Source organism: Cydia pomonella, chromosome 15 (assembly GCF_033807575.1).
Source record: "Cydia pomonella isolate Wapato2018A chromosome 15, ilCydPomo1, whole genome shotgun sequence".
Taxonomy (NCBI): domain Eukaryota; kingdom Metazoa; phylum Arthropoda; class Insecta; order Lepidoptera; family Tortricidae; genus Cydia; species Cydia pomonella.
The window spans coordinates 17,870,188-17,889,118 of record NC_084717.1 but is presented as its reverse complement, the minus strand read 5'-3'; the positions used below and the strand labels follow the sequence as shown (position 1 = coordinate 17,889,118).

General features: G+C 37.5%; 1 protein-coding gene across 5 annotated transcripts in view; it reads right to left on the bottom strand.

Moving 5' to 3' along the window:
- The window catches only part of LOC133525525 (protein PALS1), a 233,490-nt gene that overhangs the window by 74,095 nt on the left and 140,464 nt on the right, over nucleotides 1-18,931 (bottom strand). For 4 of the 5 annotated variants that reach the window (XM_061861791.1, XM_061861792.1, XM_061861794.1 and 1 more), the window contains one exon: nucleotides 17,702-17,830. In XM_061861791.1, the coding sequence (XP_061717775.1) occupies nucleotides 17,702-17,830 (129 nt within the window). The remainder of the gene's footprint in view (nucleotides 1-17,701; nucleotides 17,831-18,931) is intronic. The other variant, XM_061861795.1, reaches the window with a different exon arrangement.

Below are 18,931 nucleotides of genomic sequence, written 5' to 3'. Positions count from 1 at the left end.
TTAAAAATTCAATATACAGGTATAAGAGTCTTCAGACTCACTAGAACATATTTAACTACGAGTATAAAATAAGTTTTTGGCAATTCATTTTTGGTACAAGCTTTTATCGCTGAGACAACTATTACTCATATAGTTCTTAAAAACTCCATCGAACACAATAAGGTTGCGTTGTTTTATCATAGATTTCCTACGGCCACCTCCTGTCTGCATCATCAGATCAGCTCGATGGTACCATAATATTGCATTGTCACTCGACTATATGATGTAAGTCGAGTGTCAATGCAGTGCACATTTTTAGCTTCATTGGAAACCAGGAAGTGGGTCAAATTTAACTAGCAAGATTTGACCCGTATAAACATGATACATTGCAAGTTAAATAAAAGCTTGTAATTACTCCCGTGAGACCCGAACATATTAAAATTATTTTAAAACGATCGTTCATCGACCAGTAGAGGAGGGTCCTTGCTCCTTGTAGAACATCCTCGAAAATTGGATAGAAACAGCGTTTAATCACTAGAACATATTTACTTGCACAGCACAAATTTTGTTTGTCGCAAAAAGGATGTAGACAGACATGCAGCAAATGCAGTAAGTTATTGAGAATATATACCCAGCATCAGCATTTAAACCTGGTCAGTAGCACATTCTGCACATTGCTATAGACTCGACTGGACTGCTATAAAGACTCTAAAGTACAGGTTTACCAGTTCCGATTTTTTTTTCGAAAAGTTCTTAGAAATTTCAGGATAATTTCGTAAGAAATGGAATATTTTGATTCCCATACAAAACCGTGTGAAGTTTTCGAAATTTTACTACCTATGTGGGACTTTTTAGAATATATATTTTTCGACAGCAAAACAGTACTAGACTCGACCTAAAGTAACCTAATCTGTATATGTCAGAGAGCAACAGATGTTAAACGGTGTATTCGATATTGTATGTTTTAACATTAAATGTGTTTTCATTTGTAGGGCACACAATTAATTGTCGTTATCATGAACAAATGTTTTGATTATTAAATCAGTATTAATTACGAAAACAAATTGTAAGTCAACTTCGATTTTACACTGGGTGATTTTGGGGTCATACTGAATACGGTTTCTCACGGCACCGATATGAAAATCGTGAATTTTTTTACCCCTGACCATACATTTTTACGTTTCGGCTACTTCAGGCCCTCCAGGTGTCCGTTAGATTTTTTTTTGCGATTTTGTGGCCAGTACCATGGGAACCTTGTTCAATATGGCTACCTTAATACATTTTTGACTTTCAGGATCAGTAGCCCATAATCCTCCAGTATTGTTCTACTTAATAACGACACAATATCTCGATTCTCAGCATTACATTTGTCATTGTTTCTACACAGTATTAAGAACATTCGCAACGAATTTTAAACCGCGAACCATTTTCATTGACGCTCGTGTTTTTTAATTAGACATGTAAAGAAAGAAAAGGGCACCAGACTGGAGGCCGGTTTTGTTCCCACAATTTGATAAGGTTTCGATGTTATTTTAATACTACCTTGAGCCGTGTCATCAGGAGGCCTAACAAGAATGACAATTTGATAGATAAACCCCAACCAAAACTTAAAATAATGTAAGGCCAGGTGGGGTAAATTTAAGACACGGGTAAAAATAAAACTAAGATTTTAACACTCAAAAACTTATTGCTTTACTGCTATTACATTTAAAAGAAGTCTTTACTCAAGGAGTGTTAACCAATTACTTTTATTTTTACCTTTGTCTAATATTTACCCCACCTCACCTGACCCTATAGAAATAGTCACTTAACTTTTCCTTGCATCTATCTCGCCAATCGAATAGAAAAAAATTATCGAGACGACATATTTTTTTTCTATTCGATTGGCGTTGTCGATGTACTTTTGTCATCTTGGCTAGGCCCCCAGGCATCTCATACGCACTAATAAATGCCAGCAAGATGCCTGACGAGATGACTCCTGACCTAATTTCATTTCGTAAGCACCAGTGTTAGTGGGTTATTCCCACCAGTTACTACCAAGTTATTACCAGTGGTTATAACTGAGATTTTTACCTCAACATTCATCACTAGTGAACAATGAGAAATGAAATTCTACTAGTTACCACCAAAGAGAGATAGTGATTTATATTTTTCTACATTTTTCTACCAGTGAAAAAATAAAAACTCAGTTGTTACCACTAGTAAGAACTTGGTGGTAAACTCCTGAAATAACCCGCGTCAGCGGCTCAAGCTGATTGGTCCACTCACGGTGCCTCAAAGTCCCATCAAAACAAGATGAAAACCATATCAAATCAGAATCGTCCTCATGGTCCCTGGTAACGAGCTTCTTTCATGTCGTATAAGGCTCAGATAAAATAGTACTCAGGCTTTTTACTTGTCATGTCCTCATAATTTTACTTTTCCTTTCTTAATTCTGATGTTGTACTACGTTATAAATGTATAACTAAATAATCTTACCTTCTAATATTTATTATTCTGGAACTTTTTTGTCTACGCAGTATAGTCGTTTGTGAAAGGGTAACGTACCTGGAAAGAAATAAAATACATTTAAAAAAATACACGAATACAGCGCTTTATTATAAGATTGTTTGTATAATAAGAACCACAAATTAGTTGTAAGGACAGATTTCGAAGGCAAATATACAGATAGAATAAGTTACACAGCTGTCTAAATTAATATGATTCACTGCCTTCCATTCTTTGGTTCCCTCTAGGACAGGGGTCACCAATTAGTTCCTTCAGGGGTCTAGTTCTTAGAATAAAATGACCATCGCGGACCGTTTCTACGAGTACTTAAGTTTATTAAATAAACAAAAAAAGAAAATTAGGTTGACGATCCGGACCCGGACCGCTGTCCGCCATTTGGTGACGCCTGCTCTAGGGCATTGTATTTTTAAAAAAATACGACTTGTCTGGCTTAGTGGGTAGTGACACTAGTGACCCTGCCTATGAAGTCGATGGTCCCGGGTTCGAATCCCGGTAAGGGGATTTGTGTGAGAGATATATAAATATGTATTTATCTATTTAAGTATGTGTATCGTCGCCTAGTACCCATAGTACAAGCTTCAGTGTTTGTGTTATTTGATTTTTGAGAAATAATTATAGGTACGGTCTTGCACTGTGTTTAAAATTGTTAATCACTAAACCCAACACATATGTAACTATAGGGAAAATTGAATAAGTACAAGTAATACGTATTTAATATAAGTAACGTGTCAATGATTATTCATGGAAGCATGTTGTTCTTAATTTATTAATTTTAACGTTTTGAACGCCAAGAACCCTTAAGTCGTCGTTACTAGTCGTGCCCACAGCGCCAAGGACAACTATAGGTGTCATGGCGGACGCTGTCAAAGTAACCGTTCACATTTTCAAGTAAGTTTCACATTAACTCGCATTTTTTGTTTATGACAAAGCGTTCAAAGGGTTAAAAATGCTCAAAACGTGACCAGAAATGATTAACAAAGTAGAATGAACTGAAATCATAAAACAAAATCAGAAAACAATGTGATTATAAATAAATTTGATATTGCATAGTCTATTATAAATTCATCATTATATTTTATCATTCATACGTTACTTAGTCCAAATACGAGGATATTAGACGACTGCTTCTCCATACAAACGTAGTCCTCATTTTCCTCCCTGTATATTGACATGATGGAAAATGATTTTACACAATTTATTCTATATTGACCATGGCTATGCACCTTCGTTTGAAGTTTTTTCGATTTGTTTTATTGTAATAAAAGTTAGAAGCAAAAACACACTGCATAAAAATTTCTCCTATCTCCCATAATAATTAAAAAATCGGAAATAAACAGTTGTGGTTAATATACATCAAATACGTAAAAATATCTTTAATAATGTTTATATCCAGATAAGTATGGACTACGTTTAAATGGAGACGCTGTCACGTGACTTCGTGCCCTTTCGTCTTAAGCCATACAAACAATACAAACAACTCATAAATTCATTTGAACTTCCATGCAACTTAAGCAATGTAAAATCTACGCAACATTCAATCGGCAAAAAATTTGCTGGCACTCATATTGTCAATTGTTTTACCGTTATTGATTAAAAATTCATTCAACATCACAATATTTGTAACAAAAACAAAACACGGCGAAACAAATGACAGTGACCTAACCACGATATGGGCCAAGCAAAATTAAAACATTCGTCAAAGTTGTAAGAGCGTCCACACATCACCTATTTGCCGAGTCTACAAACAAAAGAGACAAGTCACAAAAGAAAATATTTCAAATGTGGAATGAAAACGACCGTTGCAAAGTTCGTATTTGGAATGCATTTGTGCAGACATAATGCTGTTCACTTGCGTATGCGATTTTCGCCTAGACAAAGAATGAAATTGTCCAAAGGCTGACCTAGATGTACGGCGTTCAGCCATTGTAGCTCAATCTCATTACACGGCTTGCATTTTTAGGATTCCGCGCGTTACCTAGCTTCGCGATTAGTTTCATAACATACTCGTATAGAACCGACTCCGTTCTTCGTTACATGTTGCATTGTCTTTTTAATACCACAAACAAGCATACGGCCCGACTGATGGTAATCGATCACCATGGCAGTTGCGACCTCGATTTCGGCCTGTAACTTCAGGGGTGTTAGATTCGCGTTGCGACCCTTTAAAAACCGGTACATTGAAAAACGCCTTACTGTAGTCCCTCAAGAAAGCTTCAGCAGGGAGCTCATTCCACAGCCTGAGCGTCCGCGAGAAGAAATTCCATAGGTGGTATGTTCAACACTGTGTTGATAAAACATTCTAAATCATCAGATAATTCGAATCCATGTTTATAGCGCTTAAAAACGAACTTTAAGATGCAAAAATTTCAGAAAATCTCTTTTCCAACCGAGTGCCTTCATAACGCAGACAAAGTTATAAATCGAGTTGCTACGAATGGAAATTCTAATTCAGTAAGCTGAAAGAAACGAGGTTTTTATATATTTACATTTGACTGAGTTATCAACGAAGTTTACACTACTTTAAAATGTGTTGAACCATCTTATAGTATAAAAAAACCATAGTATCCTTGAGTGATTTTAATCAATCTTCTTACAACTTTCGGCCCGATTCGCAGAATGAAATACGATATAAGATAAGTTCTCATTTAGATATTGTTTGTATGTCGTATAATTGACAGAAGCAGCTTGATTCGGGCAACCAATGTCACCTTGACGTTAGAAATATCGTAGATAGATCTTATTGGGATCACAGCGAAATCGAAATAAACGTCAATTTTGACATGTCGTTTAGTTATCGATCCTTTAAACATAACATAATTTCCCGATCAAGATCTTAATCGTGTCTTAATCATTCTTCGAATAGGGCCATTTGATATATTTTGCTAGATACTGAGTCTAGTAATCTCAAAAGGGGCACATACACTGCCTCATATGTTTAAACCACGGTACCTGCTTAAAAGCAAACTAAACGCCTTATACGGTTTTAGTACCAGCTGCGCCCATTGTCTGGGTGATGTCATAAAGCCGGCTATTCTTGCGGTTAAACCAGTCACATGACACCTCATTTACCAGGGTTTACCCATATCACTATAATACAGTACCTACGATTATATGTAACTAACAAAACTCAACAAATTATTCAAACTCGTCATTTAAAAAAAATCCAAAACCTAATCGATAATTAATCTATATAACTATCGAACCTGCTCATCAAATTTCACCAAATCGGTTGAGAAAGGTTACCTGCAGACGAGAACATCCAAACATACGAAATAATTTTCTTCCAAGCTGAAACGGGACCTTCGCTTTCGTTCGGTTAATAATAAATTAGTAAGGTGTACCTCAAGGTACACGTCAATACCTTAAGCCCTCCTTTTTTAGAATGAAGCATTTCCTTAACTCGAACATCTCATAAATCAAAGGCATGACCGGGGACATTGTTTATGTCGTTGCCCGCATGTTTACGCGGTAAACAGAGTATAAACAAACAATCCGGACAGCAAAACTTGGGCGTCTCCGCGGGCCTGGAGGCCTAATTAACAGGAGGCTATTGACTGGGCGTGGGTGTATAGGAATTGACGTTGCTGTAGATAAGGAAACGTGAGACAAAACACAGCGGTCGGGTTAGTTCTGGGAAGAAAACTTTTAGTATCAGGTTACAAAAGAGTACAAGGGTCTACGACAAACGTAGGAGGATCATACTGACACAGTTGGACAAGTAAATTTGTTACCTTCCTAATCTATAAATACCATTCCTATTTTACATTACAAAATTACAATACAAAAAATCAGCTTTGTAACTTTCGTGTATACGCGCCTTTTCAAAGCAAATCGCCATTTCTTTTTGCTTTTTATGTTTTTAAAATGTGTCGGTTTTGTAAAAAAAAATCCAGTTTTAAACCAAGCCGCTATGCCAAGTGTACTAACGTAATACAACATTCCACTGACCGCTGGCCTATTGTTTGGCTTTGTTTGCTCTTCCTGTCCATTTTTTAACTTTGAATTTACGCTTTTATTCGAAACTACAGTTTGTATCGTTACGCATTCTGCCACATCGCACCCTTCAACTTTGTTATTAATTTAGCTTGCTGCCGCTTCAAACGTGTTGGAAACAAGAATTTTTCGTTAGAATTTTCCAATATCATTCCCCGTAATGGGATTCGATCGGTTTAAATCCGATCATCAATATTCCGGATACCAGTCAGTGGTGTAATTTCTCATTTTCGGAGCAGCAAGTCGCGTCGGGAAATTATGTTTTCCCCTAACACAACTAAGCGTGAAATTTAGTTAGCGAACTCCATTCCTCGAGGTCCCTGGCGCGTAAAAATCAAAGTTGTTTATCTGTTTTTGACAGGAAAAAAACAAAAGGGTCCAACTTGACCAGAAGTCAAGTATCAATGCGGGATCTTTTTCGAGAATAGGAGACAATCGGATTTGCAAAAGCGTTTCTTTCCGTTATCCTTTCCTGTTTACGGAAAAATATATGCGCTTGTTTATATGCAGGATATTATTAACATAAATCATCTCACGCCTCTTGCGACGTCATGTCGTAAAAGTGGCATAATTTCAAATTTTGCTTACGTTTTTTATAAATGCTGTTTACGGCCTCGTATTTTGCGAAGTGGCGCTGGGGCGTTGCTGAAATTGCCTTTCAAAGCATTACCACATTTAAACTTGAAGTTAATGCAGTACCATATTTATAAATAAATAAATAAATATTATAGGACATTATTACACAAATTGACTAAGTCCCACAGTAAGCTCAATAAGGCTTGTGTTGAGGGTACTTAGACGACGATATATATAATATATAAATATTTAGAAATACTTAAATACATAGAAAACACCCATGACTCAGGAACAAATATCCATGCTCATCACACAAGTCCAAACCGGTCGTCGAACGATTTAAGATAATACAAAAAGTAATCATTTGCAAAGATCGAAATTTTGAAGACATTTTTTTTACTGTCATAGTGCATTTTGATTTATCGACTTTACAAACGGATCGATATTTTTTGTGATTAATTCATTACTTGTGTAATGAGAACTTAGAATCAAAGCAATATAGATACTATAATTTCGTTGTAAGAAGGTGTATATATTAGGTTTATTCGCAATGTTACAAAAGGGCAAAGGCCAATTTTTTCCCCGAGGTTTCAGTTAACTTTGAGTGAGAACTTGAGAAGTTAAAAATGGAGTTGGAATAGCGCCAGTTGCAAAATGATAGAAACGAAACGAAGCCTTAAAACTGAATACTTCTATTTTCCAATGGAAGCCAGTGAAAATCATACAAATATGAACAGACTCTGCAGTACCTATCGACAGTACACGTGTCACAATCTCAAAGTAATGCGACGCAAGAAAAGGGACCAAGGAAAACCGTAAAGAGCTTTGAGGTGTGCTGGGGTTATTCCGTAAACCAGGTAACCCCAGAAATTAAATTACGCGTTACGGACTAGCAGCTGTAAGCATTTTTTGTTACATGTGCACTTTGACACGTACAGGGAGCTGCAGAGAAAAGTGAACCACCTGCACAGAAGAAGTTTATATACAAAGGTGTTAAGCGAAATTGCTGACTGTACTTTTAATGTAAGAGTAAGAGCCATTCATTCTGGCTTAGGAATTATCCTGTTTATCCCGTTTAAGGAATAATCGGATTAACACGGGTATTTTCTAAATCTAGTTATAATTTTAAACAGTAGGTATTTTCAATAATGATCAAACAATAATTATATTCAATTATACAATAACGGTATCAGTTTTATGGTAAAAAAACATAACGTGACTTTAGAGCCCCATCATGAACGTTACACGAATTTCAACTCGCCCAATAACCTTTCAGGATAACCCGAATACACCTTATATGCTCTTAAAATAACGGAAAAGCAGAACACGACAGCTATCAAGTGAAAGATTGAAAAGATGAGAGAATCAAATACCGCGCTCGAGTGGGTTGAACGGAAATATGATTAAAATTTACACATGGAGGATTGCATTAGACAATTATTTAACAAGATCATTACGGGTAAGTATGGCATAGGGTTAAGTGTGGCTGACCTTCACATCATTGATTCAATTAAAGAGCTGGGCTCTGGTCGATGCAGCTTGATGAAGTTGTCTTCACCTTGGTCGATCCGAAGCCAGCCTTTTAGTGTCCAGGCCGCGTAGCCAACGTTACAATCGTTAACACTCCGTCCTACGCTATCACTCCTCCATATTAGTGCGACTGTGACAGTTGGGTTTCGTTCGCCACGGAGCGTTAACTATATGCACGTTGGCTACGCGGGCAGGTACGACACGGCCCTTCACATTGGGGCCTTTTTACTCATTGATAAATATTTTTTGCGAGTTCATGTTCATACATTTGCTACTCGCGCTTAGTGGTAAATGTATGAACTCTCAATAAACACTATAATCAATGTGTGAACAGGCCCACTGGAGGGCCAGCCACACTCACTTACCCGTATTGACCTTAATTATGTACTCACGTATGAGGGTAATTCCACGAGACTGTAACATCAGTTACCAATTTTTTCGTGTGTTCTTACATTAATTAAGCAAATTTAAGTATTCATATCTACCTGTAGGGCTACGCCAGACATACAGACGCTTAAATTTGCTAAATTAAAGTAAGAACACACAAAAGAATTGGTAACTGACGTTACAGTCTCGTGAAATTACCCATGATAGCTGATTTAACCTCTTATGTGTGTATGATAAGGATTCTGATCGAATTTTTGGTCATCTTTTTGCATTTTTCCGAAAACCTATTTTTTCTGCTCTAATATAAGATGGGGTAAGAATAACATAGTTAATTTTGCCAGAGGCAAGACAAACACTATGATGGATTACACAAGTGTTATTCTTGGCCCGGTGTTCTTCTTACCCTATCTCACCTTAAACAGCAGAACCGAGATTTTAAGACCGTTGGGGGTCAATGACATGTGTTTAATCAATAAAACTTTAGAAGTCGAGTCATTTTCTTATAAATATATTCACAGACGGAGATGGCGGGACGACCTGGACGCATATCTTAACGACTGGCCGGAGATTGCTCAAAACCGAGACGAATGGAAATCGAGGGGGGTGGTCTTTGCCCATAAATATTACATAAATTTAAAATACCCCATACCAAAATACCCAATAAACCGCATTGATATCAGTTCATCTGTTTGAGAGCTACGATGCCACACTATATATAACTGGGTAAATACGTAAGAAGTAACAGCAACGTACTGAACCGATCATTGGCGAACCTAACGTCTTTATAATAAGGTGTATATTCAATTAACAGAGTGGTCGGCCCTGTTCACTGAAAAAATAGCCAAATGTCGACTGGGACCACTCGGGAAGTAATTAAAGGAAACTGAATAAATTAACAGCATAGTGCGGCATGAGTGAGTGCGACTGCGAAAATGGGTCACTGTATGTTATATTTTCACCAAACAATTACCTCTTCAGTGTGCTCTTGTCCGTTTCAAGTTCAACTCTCAAATCACAACCAACAAAACCGCTATTCAGAGCAAAATTTCCAACTTTTGGTTTTTTTAACCTTTTTTTATCTAAATATCACAAGTAAACTGTGATTTTAGTTTCTGGGATATATAGAATCTAACCAAGATGAGATGGCAGCGATATTGATAGCACAGATGGTGTCAAATAAACGCCATAATTTGATAGAAGTTTGACATTTAAAATAACCCTATCAAAATTGCTGCCAACTTATCCTGGTAAGTGTTAAAGTTAGTAAAATTGTTAATTTCCGCTATGTAAAGATTGCACCGCCCGTTTTTTACGTTTACGTGAGTCTTTATTTTTGTTTTTTTATCTATCGACATTTGCAATAAAGAGTGTTCGCATTGTATTGTATTGGTCCGGTTATACGGGTTTTCCCTACATGTAACTAACTATGTAACTATTTGCAAAGCCCGCAGCTTTTTTTGCAAACAGTCTCTGCTAGAGTTTGAGGCAATCACAGCCATTGAAGCACAATACGTCGTTGCTACGTTTGCGGCACGAGGATTGTTAATTAACAAAAACCGGCCAAGTGCGAGTCGGACTCGCGCACCGAGGGTTCCGTACAAAACTGTAAGTATATAAGTAAAAGTTCACCCATCACGACAATCGAGTCATATCAATTATTAATAACATTGTTATTATATGATGTAACTAAAAATTTACGGTTTTCGCAATTTTTCCTTTATCTGCGCTATAAGACGTTGCTTCGTACCAAATTTCAAGATTCTGTGAGTTCACGGGAAGTACCCTGTAGGTTTCGATTCCCTTTTGAGTGTCGAAAATTGGCGGCATAAACGGCTGTATCTTTTGATTGCGTTGGTTTAGAAGTTTCATTTTTTCACAGCTCTAAGGGACAGTAGACTTGAGTATTTGATATAAATTCCAGCTTGATACGCTGACGCGTTCCTGGGAAAAGGGTCTTGACCGACAGACAGACGCACGGAAAACAAAGTGATGAAAGTGATCCTATAAGGGTTCCGTTTTTTCCTTTCGAGGTACGAAACCCTAAAAATACAACCAACTGTACGTGTACAGTTGCCGGCATAATACTCATAATTAAAGGAAAAGTCCAGACTCAAGGTTTGCCAAAGAGCAATGGATCACAGCATACTGAGTGTTCGCAGAACCGACACATTCTTGTCTAGCGCAGGTGTTTTTTTTTTAAATATTTTGTTTTATTACTAAACCAAATATCATAGAGTATGTAGTAGTCAATGCTGAAAGTGTCACATATTTTTTGAAAATATATGTGATCCGAAACTAGTAAATGCTTTTGTATCAACTAAATGGTGACATCAGTTTATGGCACAAATATGAACTACGAAATGGGTCAAATGGCATTACCATCTTCCTCGCGTTGTTCCGTTTTCGCCCCGACTCGTGGGAGACTGGAGTACGCCTTGTAATCCCAAGAATTGGCGTAGACACTAGTTTTTACGAATGTGACTGTCATCTAACCTTCCAAAACAGAAGGGAAACAAGGCCTTGTTGAAATTAGTCCGGTTTCCTCACAAGGTTTCTCTTCAGCGAAAAGCAACTGGTAAATATCAGATGGGTAGCAACTAGCCCTTATTGAAAATTTATTAGTCAAGTAAGTAATGTTAAAATCTTATTTACCTTTAGCTTTAAGTTTATTTGTTTTGTATTCATTTGTTACTAACAATTACGAAGTTTATTCTTCGAAATAAAGATATTTAATTCATTTTTTATTTATTATATCGTACAAAAGTTCCGAAAAACACATTGGTCGATATGAGCCGGGATTTGAACCCGCGATTTCCGGATTGAAAGTCGGGCACGTTTACCGCTAGGCAAGCGCTTTTTCAAATTTTAAGAATATTATCAATTGTTACCTTTTCATTCTCAAATGGCATTAAACCCAATAATAGGGCAAAATATTTACCTGCGGCGACTGTACCCAGTAAATTCCAATTAGGCGCCTGCTACACCGCCGCAATCCCACCGTATACATATTGCGGGTGATTCATTAACAAGAGAATAAAAACACCTGTAGAACACATTGGGGGATTTTAGGGGTATCTTTGTCATTTCATCCGGTATGACGGTAAATCAACTTTTTCTACCTACTTGTTGCCATGGTTACGGTCTCGTCGGTCACCCTTACAACCCAGATTTTAGTATTTAAATTAAACAAACATGCATTTTTATGGTATTTATAAGCTCTTTCCATGATGAGCTGCTAACATTTTCTTCTAACAAACTGCGCTTCTGTTGCTGCTGTCCCCTGGCTGACGGGATAGAATAATAACAATAAACAGTTGATCCACCCATGAACTTGACGAAGGAGGCACATTAAATTTTAACTTCATTATACAGCCTTTTTTCTACAATTGAAAATCAAACGCTGTAAATACAACTAAATTTGTTGACTTTTGATTTTTCCTCGGTGGGTTTAAATCTCTGGACTGATGACGAGCAGAAAGACAAGCAGATATAGGGAACGTGTATAAGGTCCACTTTTTGCCTACGGGCCCCTAAACATAGAGAGATTAAGCATTTAGGTACCACAGTCAGAAAGCTACATTTTAGGAGGAACTTTGTAGAGTCAGACCAAGCCAACTCTATAGGGTCAGTGTGCGAGGGTCTGCCATCTTATGGCCTGGTTCGGAAACATAGACATGTACATTGACACTTCACGTCAAAGCAAGTGCTGCCATCTTGTGGGCTACATTGAAAGCATAAACTTCACATTTAAACTTCGTGCCAAAAATCTGACGTCTCCTGTGCTGCCCCCTACAGTTTATCCACGCTCCTTATATGGACTATTCAACAACAAAGTGAGGACTTGTCATCATAAATGTCAAATTTCTAAAAAAATATCCAAATAGGGAACAAATCAAATTATTTAATGATTTTTTTAAATATTATGTTTATAATGGCATTCCCTCAGTTTTTTATAATAAAATCGGTGCAAAGTTAGCTTAGACGGACTCTAACCGTTCTATGTCATCTTGTAAACACAGCATATACATCGTGGGCCAATTAAACCAGACAGATTTTAACCACGCATTCCTGTGGTCATAAAGAGCAAAAATTGTCATACGAGTTTTGGCCAAAAAATATTTGTTTTTACGTTTTCTGCACACGACACGTCATTTATTTTTACACCTTGGTGAAAAAAAACATTACAACGAATAAGTAAAGTTTTATTTTAATGTACAGATAAAAAATGCGAGTTTACATTAATACTTTTATGTTTGTCAGTAGGTATGGCTACACCAAGTCACACAGTGGCAGCATTACAGCTAAAAACGCGCTTTTCACTAAGTTATAATTATAACAGAAGTAAATTTTCACATAAATTGTCATTATCTCTAATACAAAACCGATTTCAGGAAACTTTGACATTTTAGTCTCTAAATGCGGTCAAGAATAGACCTTTAAAAATCTGTCGGGTTTAATTGGCCCGCGGTGTATACATATTAATCTATGTTTCATCTTTGAAACACTATGAATGAATGAACTATGATAGATGCCTCGATCGATCACTACCGAATACACAATACGCTTTCAGCTTCAGCCACGAGCGACTTTTAACTCTATCATCATCAGCATAAGGTTTATTATTGTATACCATATCCATAAAGATGTACAGGGTATGAAAAGCTATGAACGGTCGGAAATGATATTAGAACCGTGTCCGGAGTGGGAAAGGCTTCTTGGGAGGAAAGGTCAAATGATATTTGAGTCTTTGACACGTCTCACTGAGAATAAATTACTTTAACGAACACGTGTAACGCATATTTTTTGTACAACTTAGGTAATGTTGGTTAAAACTTGAGCCCTTTGCGTCCACTGATTTAAAGAAGAAAGTGGACGACCGTCCCGAAACCGCTTTTCTATACAAACGCAGTCCCCATTTTCCTCTCTGGATATTAACATCATTGAAAATATTTTGACACAATTCCCCTATGTAAAAGGAGGCTGGCTCAACTGGACTCGGCTGGAAAGAGCTGGAAGTAGCCGCCCAGGATCGTACCAAATGGAAAATTCTTCTGCGAGCCCTATGTCCCTAAAGAGGGATAACATGTTACATCATCATCATCATCATCATAAAAGTTAGGGGCATTTACAATTGGTTTACGGATCCAACAACATAGCTATGGTTAATGCACACCTGTAAAAGTATTTCTCACAATGTTAATATTTGACGACCGGTTTGGCCTAGTGGGTAGTGACCCTGCCTACGAAGCTGATGGTCCCGAGTTCAAATCCTGGTAAGGGCATTTATTCGTGTGATGAGTATGGATATTTGTTCCTGAGTCATGGGTGTTTTCTATGTATTTAAGTATTTATAAATATTTATATATTATATATATCGTTGTCTAAGTACCCTCAATACAAGTCTTATTGAGCTTACTGTGGGACTTGGTCAATTTGTGTAATAATGTCCTATAATATTTGTTATTTATTATTTATTATTATTAATATACAGAGAGGAAAATTTGATTTATTACCTGGAGGGCGATTTTTGAATTTCGATTGCTCTATTTCTTGTTCTTCCTTTAATAATATACCTAATCCACTACAAGGCATTTTAAATTCTACTAATAGAATTGAAAACTAGTGGTCGATACGAGTACCACTAGATTCCCAATTTCTATCGCTTGTATTTCAAAAATAACAGTTCGCCGTTTTCCACCGATTTTCGAGTGACGAAACGAATTCGACTGCTCGAAATTCAAAAATTGCCCCGCAGCAGGCTGCGTAGCCAACAGGCAAATCGCTTAGGTATAGTCGTTAGCTTTGTAGCTGGCCCGGAGCGGCTAATCTTTTGTCTATTGTTAACTAAAACCGCGTGTAATTGGCATCAGAGCGCGGACTTAGTCCAACGCTCAAAAAACCAGTGTAGATGCGCTCTCCGATAACGCGCCTTTGTTCCGCATATCGAGGACACATTTTAGACTTGGTTCGGTAGCGTTCGACTCGCCGGCACTCGGTAACCGTAGAGGGACCACACAAGAAATCGCAAATATATTTTTTTCCATTTGTTCATTTTGAATTTTATTACAATTACCATAGGAATTGTAATTCAATAACCGGTTAAAGTGACTGGACCATTTTTTAAGCAGGTAGTGGCGCGCGCGGTTTTAGTTAACAACAAACAAAGGATTAGCCGCTAGGGGCCAGCTACAAAGCTAACGACTATACGCACCGTGGCGATTGAAACGCAACTGTCACTGTCGCACTAATATGGAAGAGTGATAGAGACAAAGCGTTTTTAAAAAATTTTTTTTTATATAGATCGTGACAAGTCTCTAAGCTCATCAAACTTTACGCTTATCAACCGTTTTTCGCTCTCTTAATTTATTGCAGCCAATACACAACCTTATACTGTCAAAGTTAAAGTAGCTTTTGCAGGCGCAGAATTTTAGAGAAATAAGAGTTTTTAACGTATATATTCCGAAGCAGAGGGCCTACCGCGAAAACCCAAAGTCGCAAATTGCGGATATTTTTCTCTTTTACTCCAATGAAGGCGTAATTAGTGTGACAGAGAAAGATTTCTATTTTCGCAGTTATAGCCCAGATTTCATACTCGTTGGATATCTGTCTGTGGGAAAAAACGTTTGAGAGATATATAGGTAGATAACTACGTGCCGTCTTGTGAATGTTTTTGTGAGATGCCGATCAAGTTTAGTACAACGGTTAATAGAGAATTTGGACTAAAAAGTCATAAACAATCTCAAGTTCCATAACTTAAAACAAGAATTGTATTTACACTAAGTATTATTATTAATTTACATATAAATCGGATTATTTTTATAGCTGTGGTAATAAATAATAATTATTTTATAAAATAAGTATTATTATGTTTAGACAATCACAACGCAATAATCAATAACTCTTTAACGAATTAGTATTTTTTGACGATTGCGCCATGCGCGTTTTATTTTGCGCGTTTCGTTTTTTTCATCATAGTAAATTTCAAATAGCTTGGGTATCGTGACATATGTCATTCCAGTATAATTTTGCGAGATTTTGCGTTTTGGAACAAACATGGAACGCTCTAATGTGACTTGCGAAGCCAATCTTGGTTTTGAAAATGCGAATACATGGTGTGCAATGAAGCTAGCCGGCTGGGTTGTAGGCATAGGTATACGAGGGCTTCGGTTGCGTCTTACGGAGATGGCGCTTAGCGTCCAGGTCTTCTAGGCGCCACTGCTCGAATCCATAGAAACGTAGTTACGCTCTCATTTTTAAACGACTAGCTAGATTGCTCTGAAACTTTGTACTTACAATAAGATGAGGAATATCTCTCCCCGTAATTAGTTTATGTAGCTTCTCAAATTCCTATTTTTTATTTAAACCATACCTAAGTATCTATGTATTAATCATTTCTAGATATTGATTTAACCAAAGAATGTCGTTGAAGGTATAAAAACGTTTTAGTAAACATTTCTATAAACGTTTAGTGTCGCTAGAAAATAGTCACGTTCGACCGAAAAGACTTGAATTGTGAAATAATATTTGTTTTTTGTCAAGACGTAGGCAAACATTGTATATACGTCCCACTACTAACACGCCTACTCTATATCCTACTCTGCATGAGAGGGCTTCGGCTATAGTCCCCTCAATGCGGTTTAGGGTCACCATACATTAGCGTCTTTTGAGCGTCGGCGTCTAGTCAGCGCTATGGAAAATGGAGTCGCTGCGCAGTTGCGCCAACGTTGCGTCGAGTAGCAGCCAATAGAGTTGACTAGACGCCCTTAGGGACTATACACAATATACACACACACCTTTGAAATTCTTCGCAGATGTATAGTATGTACATGCAGGTTGTAACGATGTTTTCCTTCACCGAAAAGCTAGTGGTACTTAAATATCAAATGATATTCCGTACATAAGAGTTCCGAAAAACGTATTGGTACAGTCAGCGTCAAATACTTTGTAGCAGTCAAATTGGCCAAATAGTTCGGTAAACCATACTAAATATATGGTGTACCGAACTATTTTGCTACTTTGGTTGCTACAAAGTATTTGACGCTGACTGTACGAGCCAGGATTTTAACCCGCGACTTCCGGATTGGTCGGACGTCAGATCCAGTCGGCCATCGCTTCCAAACCTAGATTGTCTATAATACATAGTTTTTACTCCTAACTGTATTATTTTACGTACTTGAAAATAGACAAAACTCGGACAAAAAATCTAACAAAGAACCTTGCGTCAACATAAATCTAGATCAAGAATCTAGTTCAAGTTGCCGATTAAGATTACCTTAAAAGGTTAACTGTTGGATTTTCTGTATTTAAAAAGGACTAGTCGCATGCGACTTCATTTAACTCACGCAACGATGGTTCCGTATAAACTTTTAATTATTTCGGCAAACCATAAACGAAAGACTGACCAGAAGTATAAAAATATACTTACGTACAGCGCCATCTATCTGCAAATGGGATCACTAATTTGCGCGACCTAATGTATGTGTCGAGGCGGGGCCTATTTCTATGGTAGTAGACTAATATTATTGCTCTACGAACTGTCAAGTCGTATGGGTTACCATGGCTACACACTAATAATATCGTTCGAGAAATTATGAACTCTAAGATCTGACCACGACATACATTATGCTTTCTGACCTAATCAAACCCTCTGACCTAATTCTTTGACTACATTTTTTTTGAAGTGCTACGTCTTCTGTTTTTCATGATTTCATGTCTAAGCTCCACTAACCTGATATTTCTTGATAGACTCCATCTGCTCTTTAGTGACATCATGTGCTGGCGGCCGCGGGGGTGCGTCGCGGGGCGCCTCCCGCGGGGGGATGGCGGGGGCGGCTGTCTTCGCGGTGCCGTTCACCTGCTGCCGGAAAATATACCGTGAGATAGTCGAGTAAGGTTGAGTTTTGATTGGTAGATGCAATCATTTAATAAATGTCTATGCAGTCAGCATCAAAAATGATCATATTGATCTTAAGAAATCCCAAAGAGAATTTGAAATAGAGGTGTATTGTAAAAGAAAACTTTGTAGCCACTTAAATTTACTGCCATCTTTCGACACACGATTAAAACTTTTAGAACGCCATTTGACTTTGATCCTTATTCTCTCACTGATATGTGTTAAATTTGTTAAATTTCAAAAAGTGGCGCCATCTTACCGGGCACAACCTAAAGTTTATGGCGCCATCGCTCGAAACGATGTTGCCATACCTTTGGCCTTTGATCTATTAGATAGCGCCACTTTTGGATATTTTAAAAAGTTAACACATCTCAGTAAAATAATAAGGATCAAAGTCAAATGGCGTTCAAAAAGTTTTAATCATGTGTCGAAAGATGGCAGTAAATTTACTGTGGCTACAAAGTTTTCTTTGACAATCCACCTCTATTTCAAATTCTCTTTAGAAATACTAACTTTTGCTTACGTCAGTGGTCGGAAAATTCTCATCGTGCAGAAAGTGTGGAATTTTTTTAACGACAATAAAATTTTCACAGAATCAGAAATGCAATGGAGTATAGCAAATGTCAATCAATGGTCGACGTTGGCAAACTTCAGGGGCCCTTTTTTAATTTCTAGCGCTCGATTTCGTATGGCTCCCTTCAAAAATATCTCCCCTATTAGGCAAATTCTACTAGGTAATAGAATTGAAAACGAGTCGTCAATACCACTAGATTCCCAATTCCTATGGCTCGTATTACAAAAATAGCGAAATGCTTTGTTTTCCAGATTTTCGAGTGACGAAATGGAGCGCTCGAAATTCAAAACTGGCCAGGGCCATTTGCCAAGGACATTTTACGTCACCAGCCGGGCTAGTACATGATTGGCGCGACAGCATCTCGCGGCGAGATATGACTTCTCGTCTCTCTTTAATTAACATAGAAAAAGACGGTTAGTCTATCTCGCCGCGAGATAATATCGCGCCAATCATGTGCTGGTCCTACAGCTGCAAGATGAGAACATTAACTG